Source organism: Scomber japonicus, chromosome 18 (genome assembly GCF_027409825.1).
Source record: "Scomber japonicus isolate fScoJap1 chromosome 18, fScoJap1.pri, whole genome shotgun sequence".
Lineage (NCBI taxonomy): Eukaryota > Metazoa > Chordata > Actinopteri > Scombriformes > Scombridae > Scomber > Scomber japonicus.
In genome coordinates this window covers 5,921,647-5,941,086 of record NC_070595.1, presented here as the reverse complement: position 1 = coordinate 5,941,086, position 19,440 = coordinate 5,921,647, and the positions used below count along the sequence as shown (strand labels likewise).

The following is a 19,440-nucleotide window of genomic DNA, read 5'->3' as shown; positions in this document are numbered from 1 at the left end:
ACTTTCAGTTTTGTTTGTGATCAAAGCATTTATTTAATAGACAATGTTTCTGATTGATGTCACTCAAGAACAAAGATTTCATTCTGTGTCAACTGAACTAATAAAGATGTGATATTGAGACCAACCTAATAAAAAGTTGAAATCCTGTTTCATTATTAAATCAAGAGTTCAAAGGTCTTTTTCAGGAACTATTGAATTAAATTTGGATACCCTGAAATAGTCCAATTAATTTTATTGCCTGAAGAACAGGAGATAATAAACCTAATCTACCTCATATACTTTTTTTCCCCTTTATTTAGTCAGTGGGTGGCATAGAGGCCAACAGGGAACAGAGAGGAGAATGACCCGCAGCAAAGGTATGTAAATTGAACCAACAATACTGGCTTATATAATATAAAACACTACCTACATACACACACACACACACACACTATTTAAAACAAATGTTGCCTAGGACATGACCCAAAGAAGAAGTGATGTAATTATGGACACCATGTTTAAATGTCTTCATTTTTTTGTTTTGCTCGTTTTTAAATTGTATCCAATAATAGAGACAAGGTGAAACTGGAACTTCTGGGTTGTTACAGATCTAAAAAACTAATAACCACAAAAACTGACATAGGTGTTTGTCCTAACACAACTAAAATCAAAGATTTGGAAGAAAACCTTACTCAGCAACATGTAGTGATTATGTTAGTCTGAGTAGTACCATGTAGAGAAAGCAGACTTTTTTTCTCTCTTTTTTTATTCATTAGACTTTAAACTTTAAATTCCTGCAGCTTCTGTACACACAGACAGCCTGCTGTTTATTGTAGCAGTGAAGAGTTTACCATGGTTATGATAGCTAGGCTGTTTATTCATTATGTATTCTTAGTTCTGGTGTGGCTGGTTATTTTCTATATTTAGTCAATATGTAGGAATAATTCCAACTTTGTGTTGTTGGTGTTAGTTGACACCCTCAGGAGAAAACTAGAAGCACCCAGTTAGCTTGTTCATACCATTTTTGTCTCAAGAGGAATTTTGTCTTTCACATACAGCAACTCAAAGTTATTTCATAGACTAAGACCATGCACTAAGTGAACTGGCTGTAGCTATACAGGACCTGTACATGTCTGCGTTGTGCTGTACAATCATTTATTGAAAAAACAAATTGCAGGTTTAAAAATAATAATTATAATAATAAACAAAACCCCTAAAATAAACACATTATGGCACATCTTAATTACAGACTTTATGGCTGATGGTCTTCCACTAATCTGGGGTCAGACAGTCTGATAGATTAGCACAAAAGCTCTGCATCTTGCCAAAATACTTGCTCAATACTGTTGTAGAATATTTGTTAAGTATTTCAAATGTATCCCACTTCTGGCTCACATCCAGATTAGCCAGACCAAATCTGTTGTAATATATTTGGCCCATATTTGCCATACCATATGTGGGCTCACATCCAGATTGGACAGTACCAGATGTGCTGCATACTTACCAAAAGTGGCCCGAAACTGTTAATAAAATATTTCGGCCGTGTTTACCATTTCAAACATGGGCCTTTTCAGGCTTACATCCAGACTAGCCAGTGTCAAAAGTGCAAGTACATCTATGCCAGAAGTGGCCCACGTCTCTTATATGATATTTGGGCCATGCTTGCCATGTTTAATGTGGACAATGTTAGGCTCACATCCAGATTTGCAGTGTTGACTCACATTCATATAAACAGTACCCATTGTTCCTTATCTTCACCTATGGTGGTCCAGAACTGTACAACATTATTCAGGCCCAGGTGGAGTGTCTGGTCACACAATGGAATATAACATTAATGTAACAGTGTGTCTTTTTAATTGTGTTTTCATACAGTTTGACATATTACAATACAATACTTACTTATTTATCATTGCTTAAAACTAAACAATGACGTGAATTATACACACAGTACACAATAGAAATTAAATGGACTTTACTTGCTGAACTGCAGATGATGGGCCTTCATCTTCACCTTCATATTCATCCCCATGTAATGCTCCTGAGAAAAAAATCATTCAAATGTCTAAATGCAAGTAAATTGACATGACCACGTTTAAACATTTTCTGGATGTTAAAGAAAAGTGGGGGCCAACAGATATTACGTAACAGTGTTCTCCCTTATTATTGGATGATTGGACAAATCTATCAGTCCTCCTGTGGCTACTTGTTTTTTCTCTACAATGAAGAAATTCTTTACATTAATATTATTCCCCTAGTAGGTGTCTATTGCCTATCTGTCCCTGAAGAAATAATAATGCATATTTTTTAGTTAACATGCTTAGTGACTGATTCTGATCAACTGAATCATACAAATACCTACTGTCAGTATTTACCTAATTCTCAGTCCTGTCATTCTTCTACTCAGCATCCATCAGAAGAAACGACACAGTGCTGAGGATAGTGATGTTGGGGAAAACTGGAGTTGGAAAGAGTGCCACTGGAAACACCATCTCAGGACAACAGTGCTTTGAATCAAAGTTCAGTGCTAAGTCTATGACTGTAGACTGTTCTAAGTTTGAGGGTGAGGTGAATGGACAGAAGGTTGCTGTTATTGACACCCCAGGCCTGTGTGACACCAGGTTTGACAAAGATAAAACAACTAAAGACCTAACACAGTGCATCAGATATGCTGCTCCTGGACCCCATGTCTTCCTGGTGGTCATCAGACTGGGAAGATACACAGAGGAGGAAAAGCAGACGGTGGAGAAGATTCAAGAAATCTTTGGTGAAGCTGCAGACAGATACAGCATGGTGCTCTTTACTGGTGGTGATCTTCTTGAAGGTACCACTATTGAGGAGTTCTTGGGTGAAAGTCCAGACCTGCAGGAACTTGTATCCAGATGTAACGGCCAATATCACGTCTTCAATAATAAGCTGAAGGATTGTACTCAGGTCACTGAGCTGCTCCAGAAGATCAAAAATATATTGCAGAAGAACGGAGGAAGCCACTACACCAACCATATGTTCCAAGAGGCAGAGAGGGCAATCGAAGAGGAGAAACAACACATCCTCAAAGAAAAAGAAGAACAAATACGTAGAGAACAAGAGAAACTAAAGAAGAAACTACAAGAGAAATATGAAAAAGAGATGGCGAAAATGAAGAGGGAAGTCCAGGCTGAGCTAGAGAGGCAGAAGAAAGAGAGAGAGGAGGAGAGGAAGAGGGAGAGGGAGGAGATGAATGAGGAGAGGAGGAGAGAGTGGGAGGAGAGGAAGAGGGAGAAAGAGGAGATGGAGATGGAGAGGAGGCAGGAGAAGATGGAGATGGAGTGGGAAAGGAGGAGAGAGTGGGAGGAGAGGAAGAGGGAGAAAGAGCAGATGGAGAGGGAGAGGAAGAGGGAGAAGGAGCAGAGAGAGGCAGAGAGATGGAGAGAGAGAGTAGAGAGAGAGGCAGTGAGAAACAGAGAGCGAGAGGAGAGTGAAAGGAGGATTAGAGAGCTACAAGAAATGCATGAAAGAGAACGTGAGAGGGAGAGCGCAAGGTTGCAGAGAGACTATGAAAATTCGGCTAGACATCAAGCTGAAAGATCTTCTCGTTGTATGATCCAATAATCAGTTCAGTGAAATTGTTCATTACATCAGTGGATCAATTTCAACTTCTAGTTTATTATTTGTTTCATAATATATTGTTGGCATATTCAAAACCTTCTTGTCCAACTTCTAATAATTACATGTTGACTTGAATAAATCTGCTACTGTGTGTTCATTAAGCTCATTACATTAACTTTATTCTAAAACATGATCAGTCAGTTACTATATAAATGTATTTCCCTGAATGCATTGTGTTCAAATGTTTCAGAAATCTTTTAGTTCTTCTCGAGAGTTTAGAGTTTGTGATTTCTACTGTATGCATGTATGTCTGATGAGCTGAATTCTGATGTAATTTCCTTAATAAAAATGAAAACACATCAACCATTCAATAAGACCAGACTGGGCATATTTAGTATATAATGACTGATACTATTGAACAAAGGGAAAGTCTGTTTAATACTTAATCTTACTCATACTGTATAATGCTAAAATAGATTACAAAAAATGTGTTGGGAATAAAAATTGGCACGCAAAAAAGATAAAGAATAATTAAAGATTACAAAAATAAGAATAATAAGTGACGAGAGGAAGAGTGTGTGAGCTGAAGAGGAGAAGATGAGCAGAGGTGAAGTGAACTAAGAAGAATGAAAAATAAAGCTGGTTTGGAGAGGTGCAGCTGGTGTTTCCCTGAGGAGGGAAGAGGGTTTGTGTGTCAGGCAAACAGACTCAGCACAGATACTTTGAGGATCTAATTTCCATCTTTCTACTGTGAAACATTTCATAATCATCATTCCTTCATTATTTGATCCTGATTTTAAAATGCATACTATAATATAGTAACACAGAACGTAGGATGTATCATTCTGGCATTGATATGATATCAATCAATCAATATTTATTTAAATAGCGCCAAATCACAACAAGTCATCTCAAGGCACTTTACACATAGAGCAGGTCTAGACCGCCATCTTTAAGAGACCCAGCATTCCCACATGAGCAAGCACTTGGCGACAGTGACAAGAAAAACCTCCCTTTTAACAGGAAGAAACCTCAGAACCAGGCTCAATGTGGGCGGCCTCGACCAGTTGGGTAGAGAGGAGAGAAAGGAAGGATAGGAGAGAAGCACATTGAAAATAAACATTGAGAGAGAAGCACATTGAAAGTTAACACTGAAGTTAGAAGGTCCGGGACTGGAATCTATCCACAGGAGAGGAAGCTGAAGGCTCTGCCTCCCATTCTACTTTTAGAGATACTAGGAACCACAAGTAAGCCTGCATGTTGGGAGTGCAGTGTAGTAGTGGGTACATAAGGTACTATAAGCTCTTTAAGATATGATGGAGCCTGACCATTAAGAGCTTTGAAGGTGAGGAGAAGGATTTTAAATTCAATTCTGGATTTTACAGGAAGCCAATGCAGTGAAGCCAAGATGGGAGTAATATGATCTCTCTTTCTAGTTTTTGTCAGAACACGAGCAGCTGCATTCTGGACCAGCTGGAGAGTCTTTAGAGACTTGTTAGGACAGCCTGATAATAATGAGTTACAGTATAATAATCCAGTCTAGAAGTAACAAATGCGTGGACTAGTTTCTCAGCATCATTTTGAGACAGGATATGTCTGATTTCTGCAATATTACGCAGATGAAAAAAGGCAATCCTTGAAATTTGAAATGTGTGAATTAAAGGACAGATCCTGATCAAAGATAACTCCTAGGTTCCTTGCAGTGGTGCTGGAGGCCAGAGTAATGCCATCCAGAGCAATTATGTCATTAGATCATGTTTGGGTCCAAACACAATGACTGCCATTCATTAAAAATGAATATGATTGTCAAGTTCTGTGTGTTTTTCTACGACCACAACTTTGCCCGAACTTTAAAAACGGCTCGATTGATTCTTGAAGGATGCAAAGGACAACTCAATTCTTTTTATTCTTTGATTTTATGGTTTTAATGGACATGAACAATTGAGTAGCTGAAGTGAGTTGTTAGTTGAACATAATAGTCAGATAGGTTGATAACCTTAAGGATAAACAGAAAAGACATGCATTAGTCTTCAATAAACACTTTTCCTTACAGTATTTTTTAAAGAACAAACTAATGTTCCCAAGTCTTTCAATCAGGAGCACAGGTTGAAAGACTTGGGTTCCATTAACTCCTTTTTGATGTGTACGCCCTCTGCTGGCCTGGAGTGCATCTTGTGACTGCTGATGTGCTCAATAAATGGTGCTTTGACATAATGATCAAGCATGTTATTCTGCCCTGTATGATAGATAATTGATTATCATCATAATGTAAACATAACATCAATGTAACACTTTCTCACATTAAATAAACATTCTCATACCAACATTTGTGTTTATGAAAAGAGAAAGTATTATGACAGCCCGTAAAATATTAATTTATCTGTGATGGCTGTAATAAATGCAATAATGGAGGTTTTCTTTAGGTAATTGATGTCAATATAAGTAATTGATATTGTTTTTAAAACCATACTATTGACCAACATGTATATGAATACGTTTTGACACGCTTTCTTTCTCTTTCACACTTTGTGTTGAGAGAGAGAGGGGGAACTCCGCCTTTTAATTTATGTGGTCTGTATGACTCCAATCTGATGGTAGAAAAGGGGAGTGAAGTCTCTCAGATAAGTTACGATGTCCGAAGGAGACACCAAAATCTGTCTTATGTTATTTTTATGTAGATCTTGGCCCTTTGGTTGCTCCGTGGAATGTTAATACAAATATTTCTTGTCAGCCATGTATATGTGTGTGTTTGTACACTTGTTTAGTCTCAAACATTATTGGAGGGAATGTGACACTTAGAGCCAGATGTGATAGAGCATTAAGAAAGCATGAGGAGCTACATGCATAAATATATGTATAAAACACTAATGGTACACTGAGGAGGTGCTCCGCTCTGTAGCTGATGGATGGTTAGTCTTTGGTCATGTGCTGAAGAAATTTTGATAAATGGTACAATGCTCACAACAAGTATACAGTTAAATAACAAGCACTGCAAATTATGAATGTATAACGTTGTGACACTCAGAGTGTCATGATGTATACAGTAGATAACTCATTAATGTCATATCTAGGACACATTCACTGTATATGATAATACAGCCAGACTGTGACACATAACATATTTTAACATGTGCTCTTTGATACGAAAATGTTTAAATGAACACTTTCATGCTCTTGTGCTGCTGATTACAAAGTAAGTAATATATTAATTATACTTGATAAAGAGGTGGAAGCCAGAAAAGGCACACTTTACCGTAGCATGTTGTATGGAGTGACGATGTTAAAAAAAGAAAAGAAAAGAAAAAAGGAGAAGACATGGCTGCAATAAATGAAGCAGTGAATACTGTGTCCCCTGAGGGTCGGACAGTGGCACAAGTAAAACCATAAACCAGACAAAAATAGGCAAACAGGAGAAAGACAAGGAGCACCAGATCTGACAGCTCAGGATGAGAGACTGGCAGCAATTATTGGACAGTTATCATAAAGAGGAATTGTTCAAGGAATGAGGGAGAATGTGATGATATCCACCAACAACTGTAATTTCTTCTATCTTTTGTAATTAACAAGTGCAATTCAATCAAAACAAACTTTTATTTATTCAATTTTTTTATTGCTGCTTGCAGAAATAGCTCACAAATGTATTCAATATACATTTTGTAATAAGGTGTTTTAACTTAAAATCATTAAGGCATATAGAGCACTACAGCCCTGCCATCATTTGTGCTTATGTATGGTCTGAGGAAATGTGTTAGCTGAGTACAGACAAATTTAAGTAAGAACATATTGATGAATCCCAGATTTGTGTGTTAAACATTTGTAGGCATGGTTTAAACACAGATTTTTGTGCATACGCATTGAATGAAGCCCATTGTCTGTCAGTCCTTGAAAAAGTTCTACCATTTCTTATAAGTGAAAGAGTGATGGAGTGCAAGGTTTGAGGTTTACAGTTAACAAAGGGGCTTCCTGGAAATGGAGAGAGGTGGTACTGTATTTACTTTCACTTTCACTGTGACACTAGTGTAGCTTGTGGGAGTGGTCTGGTGCATAGAGAAGCTTTTAAGGAGCTGCAGTAGACACACTCTGAACTCTGTCTCTACTTCAGCTGCAGCATCAACTCTGCATTCTTGAACCTAAACATGGACGGCAACTATTACAACCCAAACATGACTAGGAACTTTGGTAAGTCACAGTACAACAGAGAGAGAGAGAGAGAGAGAGAGAGAGAGAGAGAGAGAGAGAGAGATCCGCATCGACGTGTTATTGGTCTTTATACATTAAACACAGTTGGGACCTGTGTGGGTAGATAAAAAAACAATTTCCCAGTTTACCCAGCAACAATAAGTAGCCTACTATTTTCTGATTGGCTGGTAGGTCGCTAACTCGGGACAGCTATGAAATGAAATGTGCCTACGCCTCGCCCGTTCATATATTATATATTAATATCTGGGCGGTGGGATCTATCACTTTTCAGCGTGAGAAATGACAGGTGTAGCGTGTGAGCGTGAACTGCTTGAAATGCGTGTGTGTCTCACGGTCAATGCGTGAGACTTGAGAGCTAGTAAAAGGTCAGAAATGTAGCAGGGGGCAAGACTATGAAAAGCTTTAAAAATAATCAAAACCTAAAACCAGTGTAACGATGCTAAAATATGTATAATATGATAGTACTGGTTAAAACAATTACAATTACTTCTACATTATAGAATAAAGTCTTACTATAGACAGTGTTGTGCCTGAACGTGTTCAATGAACGATCGTGAACTGAACTCGTTCATATTTTGGGCTAACGTGAACTGAACGTACTGTATTTCTACCTGATGAACATTATTGTGAAGAGTTCATTCTGGCGTTTGTGAACAGCGCTCTCTCATAGTTTAACTTCGTTCAACAGAGAGCCAGATTTCTATAGAAACGCGGCTAAAACACACAATAAACCGCCTTAATATGTAGCGGAAAAAACACCCAATCTGGCAACAGCAGTCACCACAGAGTCGCACCGCTGCATGCATCGTCAACATGTATGTAGTGTGGAGTATGGAGGCAAAAACAAATGAAGGCAGCAGCACCATAGACATACATACATATATGTCTATGGACAGCACTACCTCCCTCCACCATTAATAACGGCATCTTCGTATGATTACAGAAAACTATTTTGAAGTCTGACGCATAGTTACAGTGTTAAAACTGATCAAATAATTGCTGTCTGTGGTTGTATATGGGCTGTGGCAATAATTTTGAAAATAATTTTTGGAACTGTGAACTTAGTTCAAAAAATGGAATTATGATCTATGAACAGAACTAGTTCATTTTAAAAATTTGTGAACTGAACTTTGAACTAGACTATGTATCTATAGTCAGTTCCATCACTGACTATAGATACATTACACAATGGGCTGGCTGCCATAATTTTAACAAAAGAAAAAATGCACCTCGTAAGTGACAAACATCAGAGATGTCAGTGGGTTGGATCTTTAGGATTTATTCTTGTTTTGGGTTTATGAGGATTATGCTATGAATGATGTGTGGTGAATTGATACAAGTAGCATTGTTAAGTGCTAGTTGGTAAAAGGTAAAGGACATCACTGCAGTAGTAATGGTTCTGCCTAATAGAGTGGAGGGTCTTTTTAAGGGTTGAGATGTAGATGTAGAGAGGGAATTAAGAGGATGACGATGTAGCTGTGTACACATGATCATGCCTTAGTTTGTGTATCTTGAGTAAATCCAGTTTATTTTTCTTTTTTTTTTAAAGTATTTCTAAGAAGAGTCTTAAGTTTGCCTCTTACCACCTTCCTATCTACTTAGGCCAGGTTACATCTTCACAAATGGTGTGTACAAATTGGATCATAAAGTATTTATATGAATACAAATGTTTATATAAATTAACTTACAAATGAATGAATTAATAAATAAATGAAATAACTTCACCCACTGCACCTATGATGGATTATTATCAATATGTGCCACCAGCAGTTTTTGGGGGTGTAACCTAAGTCTGAACAACAATATGCAGTCAATTACTGCTCCTGCAAACACTGCCCCTTACTTCTGAAATCATGTATAGAGAGATGAAGAAATATGTTGGTGTCGATGTATGAAAGAACACTTTCTTATGCACAGGCTGAAAACTGATATTGATGCAGTTTATGAAAATGTTTGAATACACAGAATACCATTCTCATGTAATGTTATGTATTCTTCCATGCAGAACAAAATGAGGAGCTGAGGATGGTGATAGTGGGGAAGACTGGAGTTGGAAAGAGTGCCACTGGAAACACCATTCTAGGACGACAGTGCTTTCAATCAAAGCTCAGTGCTAAGTCTATGACTGTAGACTGTTCTAAGGACAGAGGTGAGGTGTTTGGACAACAGGTTGCTGTTATTGACACCCCTGGCCTGTTTGACACCAGGTTTGACAAGGATGAAACAACTAAAGATGTGACCCAGTGTATCACTTATGCTTCTCCTGGACCCCATGTCTTCCTGGTGGTCATCAGACTGGGAAGATACACAGAGGAGGAAAAGCAGACAGTAAAGAGGATTCAAGAAATCTTTGGCCAGGCTGCAGACAGATACAGCATGGTGCTCTTTACTGGTGGTGATCTTCTTGAAGGTACCACTATTGAGGAGTTCTTGGGTGGAAGTCCAGACCTGCAGGAAGTTGTATCCAGATGTAACAACCAGTATCATGTCTTCAATAATAAGCTGAAGGATCGTACTCAGGTCACTGAGCTGCTCCAGAAGATCAGAAATATAGTGCAGAAGAACGGAGGAAGCCACTACACCAACGAGATGTTCCAAGAGGCTGAGAGGGCAATTGAGGAGGAGAAACAGCGCATCCTCAAAGAGAAAGAAGAAGAAATACGTAGAGAACAAGAAGAACTGGAGAGGAAACTAAAGGAAAACCATGAAAAAGAGATGGAGAAAATGATTGCTCAATTTCAGGCTGAGAGAGAGAGGGAGATGAAAGAGGAAGAGATGGACGAGGAGAGGAAGAGGGAGGAGGAGAGGAAGAGGGAGGAGGAGATGGAGGAGGAGAAGAAGAGGGAGGAGGAGAGGAAGAGGGAGAAGGAGGAGAGAGAGGCACAGAAAAAGAGAGAGAGAGCGGAGAGAGAAATGGAGGAGGAGATGGAGAGGAAGAGGCAAAAGGAGGAGATGGAGGAGGAGAAGAAGAGAGAGAAGGAGAAGAAGAGGGAGAATGAGGAGAAGGAGATAGAGGAGAGGAAGAGGGAGACGAAGGAGAGGACAAGTAAAGAGGAGGAGGAGAGAGAGGCAGAGAGAAAGAGAGATAGAGAAGAGAGAGAAAGGGAGAAGGAGGAGATGGAGAAGGAGAGGAAGAGGGAGAAGGAGGAGATGGAGAAGGAGAGAAAGAGGGAGAGAGAGGAGAGGGAGAAAGAGCGGAAGAGGGAGAGAGAGGAGATGGAGAAAGAGTGGAAGAGGGAGAGAGAGGAGAGGGAGAAAGAGCGGAAGAGGGAGAGAGAGGCAGAGAGGAAGAGAGATAGAGAGGAGAGAGAAAGGGAGATGACAAACGTGATGAATAAATTAAAGGAACAGCAGGACAGAGAAGTCAAAGAGCAAAGAGAAAGGTTGCAGCGCAGACATGAGAATGATGCCAGAGAGCAAGCTGAGGAGTCTAATCCAGTATATTATCTGACGAAAGCTGCTCAAGAAATGGCTGAAGCCGGTAAAAAGATATGTGAATGTTTTGTAAACTTGGGAAAGGCAATACGGAGTGTTCCCATATTCAGGTAGTTCATCTAGAGAGGAATCTCCAGAAGTCTCTACACACTCATTTATCTAAATGAATGATTCGTTGTATTTGTTGAGGTAGAACTCTACTGTAGATTAATAAGGCTAAGTCATCATATCACAGCTCTCATGTCTTCTTTTGCTCTTCACATGTATTTTTGAAATTATATATTAAACACTGTCATTAAAATATTTGGTTATATTCTACTTGAACCACTGAACTTGTTGATTTGTGTTCTGTAGAATCCATGAATAGAAGTTCACATTCCTCTGATGGGTGATTACTTTTGATGTGGTGCCACCTAGTGGTTGTAAAATGAACATTGCCATCAGTATATTTTTATTTCTTCTCTGTGGTCACTCTGGTTTACTTGTCTGTATTATAACTTTTATTCACTTTTAGTTTTGTTTGCGATCAATGCATTTATTTAATAGACAATGTTTCTGATTGATGTCACTCAAGAACAAAGATGTCATTCTGTGTCAACTGAACTAATAAAGATGTGATATTGAGACCAACCTAATAAAAAGTTGAAATCCTGTTTCATTGTTAAATCAAGAGTTCAGTTCTTTTTCAGGAACTATTGCACTAGATTTGGATACCCTCAAACAGTCCAATTCATTTTATTGCCTGAGGAACAGGAGATAATAAACCTAATGTACCTCATATGTTTATTGTTTTGTTTTTTAAGATAATTCTTTTTTTGCCTTTATTTAGTCAGTTGGTGGCATAGAGGCCAACAGGAAACAGAGAGGGACTGTGTGAAATCAGAGTGTAATACCCCGTTCCGTTGCAGTCCCATGGACTTTAGACTTCTTGATAATATTCGCAACTGTAGTCACAGGAACATCAAGCTGCTTGGAGATGGTCTTAAAGCCTTTAGCTTTAACTTCCTTGTCTTTCATTTTCTGTCTGATGACCTCAGACAACTCTTTGCTTTCTCTGGTCCATGCTCAGAGTGACTACTGTTCTCCATTTAAATAGACTGAATGAGAACAGTTTGACATATCACTACAATCCAATGTTCTTTTCTGGGGTACCAACAAATCTGTTCAGGCCATTTTAGAATATCTTTGTACAATAAGAAAAAAAAAAGATCTTTTCACACTTTCTGTGCTTTATGATATATCAAAGATTTACAGATGTATATGAGCCAATTGCTTTCATTTGATCAGTTTTCAGAAGGAATGAAGCATTGTTTAAATGAGCTGTAAGGGTACCAACACATTTATCCACATCTGTATAAATCATTCACAGCATGATTTAAGACTGTAGAGAAAGAGTGTAGCGAGGGGTTCAAGTGGTTACATATGTTAGTCATGGTTTATTTTGTTTTGATAATGACCATGTGATTCATCTACATAATAAAGAGGTCTGATGTTACACTATTACACATTGTTCAGTTTAAGCAGTGTTTTTGAAAGACACACAATGTTAAAAACAAAGACCAAAACATGAACAGAACTCATTTTGGAGGGGTTTCACTTTTTATTTAAGGACTGGTTTCATACTCTGTGCATGTTAAACATTTTGCAAATCTGCCCAGAGTCTTCTCTGCCTCTTCGTCTCCCAGCCTCTTTAAATGGAGCGTCCTCGTCCTCTGTCAGCTGAAACAAACAAACATTACAAAGGTTAAGAGGACAAATACACATGGAGATGGAGCAGTGTGATTTCTGTGATGAACCTTTAATTGACTGTAAAATGACTTGTATCTTTTTCAGACTGTAGTAGTATGTACTTACATGAATAAATGTAGAGTGTGTGTAGTGTAGAGCCATCTGGTGCTGTCCCTGGTCTTCTCTTGCTGGAGCTGATTCTCATCTCTTCTTGGCTATTTTCACTTCCTTTTAGGTAACTGTAGATCACCTTGCTTTGAAAGAAAGTAAAACACAGATGCACTTATTAGACCCAGAGTTCAGAACTGTAATGTGAAGCAACTTCATTTTTCCTTCCTGTACTTACTTTTTTCTATGTGGTGACTCTTCCTCATCTCCTTCCTCATCATGGTCCTGGTCCCTCATCTTTGGGCTGTCTCTCATCTTTTGGTTCATCCTGGTGCCGTCTGCCGTCTTACGTCTCCTGACAAAAAAAGAGAGAAAACAAACAATTGTTCAATAAATGGTTAAAACAAGTGGAAATGTGTAGTTATTAAACTCACCTTTTCATGTTCTATCTTGAATGCTGGTAAGTTCTGCCTCTCAGTCAGAAAATCAAAGGTCAAAGGTCAAATCCAACCCTGAGTAAGTGATGTTCTTACCTGATGACTCAGGGAAGATTTGACAATGAACGAGATTTAAATTACTGCACATTTGTTCTTTTTATCCTTTATTTCCTTCTGATAGCTTCCTATAGCCATTCAGATTCCCAAGTTGCAACAGTGCACCAAGTTTCTTGTCACTGTTGTTCTGAGGTAGATGACTTTGTTTTTGTGATAGAGAGGAGCTTCTCTGGGAGGGCGTAACATGTGGGAGGGTCACGTTATCCCCCCAGATCACCTCCAACTCTGGCAGACACCCTGACCCAAGTCACAAGTTCAATAACATGGACGTGAATTATCAAATGATCACAAATGATCACGTTGGAAAAGCTCACAACATGGCACGGCACCACAAAATCTCACATCACGACACAATTCATGAGCATAAAAGCTCATATCACGTTACATTACATGAGCCTAAAACTCACATCACAACAAAAGATGTCACTAGAAAACACAACAAATGAAGCATCACCAGAAAAACTCACGTCATCAACCATCATCACAAAACTTAAACATCACGAACCGTCACCGCAAAACTTAAACATCACGAACCGTCACCTCAAAACTTAAACATCACCAACCGTCACCACAAAACTTAAACATCACGAACCGTCACCTCAAAACTTAAACATCACTAACCGTCACCACAAAACTTAAACATCACCAACCGTCACCACAAAACTTAAACATCACGAACCATCACCGCAAAACTTAAAATTACGACAAGATGAAGGAGGGCTGGAGGAAGTCACTCCTCTCTGAAGGAGGAGAAAGCTGATCAAGCTGATCAATGCCTGTATTGTTCCTAAGGAGACTGGAGAGTTGGTCTGTACACATCCATCCTGTCCAGGTTCCACACATGTACCATAGAGTCCATACTGACTTGCTGCATCACTGTTTGGAAGAGGAACTATTCACTTTGCTGTTTCTGCACTTTAATCATAAATATAGTTTTAAAGTTTGCTGCTTTTGTTGTTCTGTGCTGGTTTTTATTGCTTTGTTTGAATTTACTGTTTGAATATTTTATTCCTGCTTTTAGCATAACCTGTACCACTGACTTAAACTTAAACATCAAACATCAATTGACTTAAACTTGAACATAAAAACATCAATTAACATACATTTAAACATCAAAACATCAATTAACATGAACTTAAACTTCACAACACTTTACGTCACATCACAACACTTTACGTCACATGACAACACTTTACGTCACTTCACAACACTTTACGTCACATCACAACACGTCACATCACCACACTTTACGTCACTTCACAACACGTTACGTCACATCACAACACTTTACGACACTTCACAACACTTTACGTCACATCACAACACTTTACGTCACTTCACAACACGTTACGTCACTTCACAAAACTTTACGTCACTTCACAACACTTTACGTCACTTCACAACACGTTACGTCACTTCACAACACTTTACGTCACTTCACAACACGTTACGTCACTTCACAACACTTTACGACACTTCACAACACTTTACGACACTTCACAACACGTCACTTCACAACACTTTACGATACAAAATGTAACGTAAGAGAAACCTAAACTTGTTGTAGTTTAGCTTCTAGGACGTTTCTCTGGAGGGGGGCCTTCCGGGGATCCAGCAGCTCTCTTCGTTCCTCTTCGGTTGCCACACGGGCTTTTCTTCTCTTGAATAATAGCCCTCAGCTTCTTCACCCACTGGGGACTGTTGCTGGTCCATTCCTCAAGTCTCACAGGGGGGGTACTAGGCTGGCTGGGTGCCGGCGTCCTCAGAGGGGGGCTTGCAGGTGGCATCTTCCTCAGGATGACCTTATTACGATGCCGCACCACTTTACAAGTCCAGGAGGAGATCCTAGGAGGGCTGCTGGAGGAGCTGGAGGAAGTATCAAGGAAGGAGCTACAAGAGCTGGGGGAGGAGGAACGGGATGAGCGAGAGGAAGAAGAAAAGGAGGAGCTGGGGGAGGAGGAACGAGAAGAGCAGGGGGAAGAAGGAAAGGAGGAGCTGGGAGAAGAGGAACGGGAAGAGCAGGGGGAAGAAGGAAAGGAGGAGGAAGAGGGGCTGGGCGAGGAGGAACGGGAAGAGCAGGGAGAAGAAGGAAAGGAGGAGGAAGAGGGGCTGGGGGAGGAGAAACGGGAAGAGCAGGGGCAAGAAGGAAAGGAGGAGAAAGAGGGGCTGGTGGAGGAGGAATGGGAAGAGCAGGGGGAAGGAGGAAAGGAGGAGGAAGAGGGGCTGGGGGAGGAGGAACGGGAAGAGGAAGAGGTAGAGCTCCAGGGTGAGCCAAATAAAGCCCTGTGTAAGGAGGAGCGAGAGGGAGAACTTAGAAGGGGAGCAGAAGGAGAGAGAGAGGGAGAGCTTAGAGGGGGAGCAGAAGGAGAGAGAGAGGGAGAGCTTAGAGGGGGAGCAGAAGGAGAGAGAGAGGATGACCTGAGGTTGGAGCTGATGGAAAGCTCTGGTTCACAGACCCTCAGGGGAACCAGTCTGGGACTGCCGGGCCGGCTGGGGTTTGGGAGGGGGGCAGCAGTCCAAGCAAAACGCTGGTTGACGTGAAAGTAGAAACAAAGTCAACATTTAATGAATGTCACATGAACATATCAACTTTTTTAACATCCTTACATTGACATGAACATTAACACCTTACAATAAAACTGTGTTCAAAGCAAAAATCACACCTTAAAACACACAAAAAGTTCTATGTATTTGCAGTAAAGTATAATAAAGCATGTTACATTTCTGTCATACTGGATATCTTAAAGTCTAACCATGTTGGACTGTACTCTAACATTAAAAGTTAAGCTTTAGATAAATGTACAGTGGAGTAAAAAAGAGTCACATCACACCTCTAATTCAACAGTGTACTTGACTTAATGTACTTTAAACCTGCTTAACAACTTCTATTCATTATTTAATAGAGCAGATAAATGAAGACATGATGGGTTAGGTTGTATAAAGTTCATGACAGTCAACAGTCAGACATGATGCAGTCAAAAATGTACCTAAGTAAAAGTACAAGAGTAAAAGAAGGTATTTAAAGGGAAAATGAGTCATTATGCAGCCTGTATGGGAATGTAATGTAATGTAATAAACATCATATTTAATGACCATTAACATCATTATATTTATACAACATTTAACCATTGTAATTACTGTTGGGTGTTTTTTTTTTAAATGTCTCAAATGATATAAGATGATGATTCAGTTTGCACATTAATGACTCATTTTAAAGTGGTAGTAATGTAGTAGAGTAACATTAAACACTAAAATATAGTGAAATATGAAAATAATTTGAAGTACAATTCTTGAGTTAATGTCTTTATTTACATTAAACACTGGTTCAGTGTTTCTAGACTAAGGACCATGTTAAGATTGTTTTAATATTCTATTAGTTTATATTTATTTTAATAATATTTCATACACACGTTTCCACACATTTTAAATGGAAGCAAGAAATCAACACCAAGTAACCTGCTGGCTATCCTGAAACTGGTTTTGATTCATTGAACTGACTAAAAATGTTCATCTACATTATCAAGTAACATAATGTTCATACTGGTTTATGCAAACCTTATGATTTAATTATTATAAATAATAGATCATAAGAAATAAATAGTAGATGAACAAATCTTCTGTAAAGGAGAAAAAATGATAGAATCCTGATATAACTATAGATCATATCTCAAGTGATAGACTTTTATTTCTGTTTTGAGTTGGAAAGTAATGTTGGACTCAAACACACCACCTGAAACGTTACTTTATTATTATTCTCATTCAAACCTGATGTAAACTCTGCACAGTCCTTTTAAAGTCTTTAAAAAGTTGAGTCCAGTCACAAGTTTGTCACATTTGATTCATTTACCCTAAATTAGAGCTTCTCAACATCTCAGTGGTTTCATTGACAGGAAAATAACATGGACTTTAAAATAATCAATCTCATCTCTACCATAATGTAACCCTAACCCTAACAATAATCTATTTGATCACTTTTCAACTACTTCCAGACAGATTCAAAATAACCTTATACTTATTTAACTTATTTTAGATGGTTCATTTACTTAAAAAAAAAGCTTCATATATTTAAACCATCTGACTGGTTTGCTGTTTATAGCTCGATGTTTTCCTCTGAAATTGCTTCACAGAGATTTCTAATCAGAGCAATAATGTAGATTTACCTGCCTTTAATATAAAAAGACCAAAAGTCATATTTTCTATTATATGAAATCAGGTCCATATCTATGAATTTATGGTCATACCAACATAAAACAACATTTGCCTTTGACTTTCCTGCATTTGATGAGTTAATGAGTGTTTGTATCATGTGATCTGGGCTTGGGGAGTGATCATGTCTGAGTCTTTAGACTAAACATCAGTGACCTTTAACGGTTCTGAACGTCTCTACGGTGAAATACATTGAAAACACCGTAGACTGTCAAAGTGTTCAAATCTCACATTAGCCATGGTGAAAGTTTGCTTTCTTGGTCTCGTCAGTCTCTGTGAGTCTTTAGTTCTTTGCAGGAAGCAAGAAGTCTTCAGCAGAAGCGTTTATTTCTGAGAAATCGTCGAGTGAAAGTCGTGAAAAAAACTTTTCTTGAGCTTTTTCTGTTTGTTTAATGAGAATCATGCAGAAATGAGTCACCATGGAGACAGAACCTAGCAACCATAGAATCCTTAGCGTCCATTTTATACACATCTGTTTTAACAGCAATTTCTCACCTTTATAATGTAAACTTTCATCCAGTCAAGCTGGAAAAGGCTTCAGTTCAAGTCCACGTGTGTCTCTGAAGAAATATTTACATCTCACTGCGCTCCTGTCATTCTGCTTGATTTAAGCTTTTATATAAACTGCGTCTAATATGGAGAGACTGTGCAGGCTTATGCAATATTTTTACCAATAAACTACGAGTTCGTTTATTAAAAACAGTTCAAATTGTTTTGTCATTTTAACCTAATCTATATCTCAGATTCATCAGCAGCTGCAGGATCGATACCTGCGTCTCCAAATTGAGAGTTGCTGTGCGCATTTTACGCACGTGGCACAGTCGCGGTAACTTCAATCATAATCTCTGAAATCTTTCCACAAGACAGAAATCAGTCAGGATCTAAATGTAACTGACCTTTAATGCTTCTGCCATAAACAGCCACCAATCTTCAGAAGAAACCCTTTACACCATCCAAAGACAAAGTTTTAAATTGTTATTTCAGCAGCAGCCGCGCGAGACGCTGTTGCGTCCCAGACAAAGCACAGCTGGACACAGATGTTATATTCTTACTTTTTAAACTTTTGTAATTTCAGCACATCTATGTATTCAGTATGTTAAAGTGTTTAGAGACATTGGAGGCTATACTTTTGTTGTTTGCATGTTTCTCCCCATTACACAGTCAGTATGAATAGCACAGTAAGGTACAGTGAGGTCCGTGGCTGGGTAGGCAGGATCGGCCAGAGCTTAAATCCATACAAAAATATATATTATGTAGAACTCAATATTAAAACCACTGCAAAGTCAGTCAAAATGACGCTGTCAAAAAAACCTTTCTGTTCTATGTCAAACTCAGAACACATATTTATTGTACTTTACGCGGACTTTAAGTAATTATCAACTAAATAAAGTGTATCGCAAATATGCATGACAGAGCAGCTGAGCCAATGATGAAAAATATGTTTAAGTTCTGATATCATCCAGGGGTGGAAGAAGTACTCAGATCAAATATCAAGTATTAGTTCAGCAAGTTAAGAATACTCCATTACAAGTTTAAGTCTTGCATGAAAAGTTCTACTTAAAGTAAAAGTACTGCAGTATTATAAGCAGTGACGTGCGGTGAGGTTCATGTCTGGTGAGGCACTGACTTCATCACAATCAGATTT

At 38.7% G+C, this 19,440-nt stretch overlaps 2 protein-coding genes across 2 annotated transcripts in view; both read left to right on the top strand.

The window, feature by feature from the left end:
- LOC128379506 (uncharacterized) overlaps nucleotides 1–19,440 on the top strand; it is a 388,452-nt gene that overhangs the window by 12,664 nt on the left and 356,348 nt on the right. The window lies entirely within an intron of this gene.
- On the top strand, nucleotides 341–10,950 carry LOC128378661 (myb-like protein X; the record flags this gene model as incomplete). The annotated part of the gene is made up of 5 exons (XM_053338226.1): nucleotides 341–356; nucleotides 2,384–3,497; nucleotides 7,667–7,743; nucleotides 9,770–10,494; nucleotides 10,750–10,950. Coding segments are annotated over exons 1-5 (2,133 nt in total), but the record flags the coding sequence as incomplete, so codon positions are not given.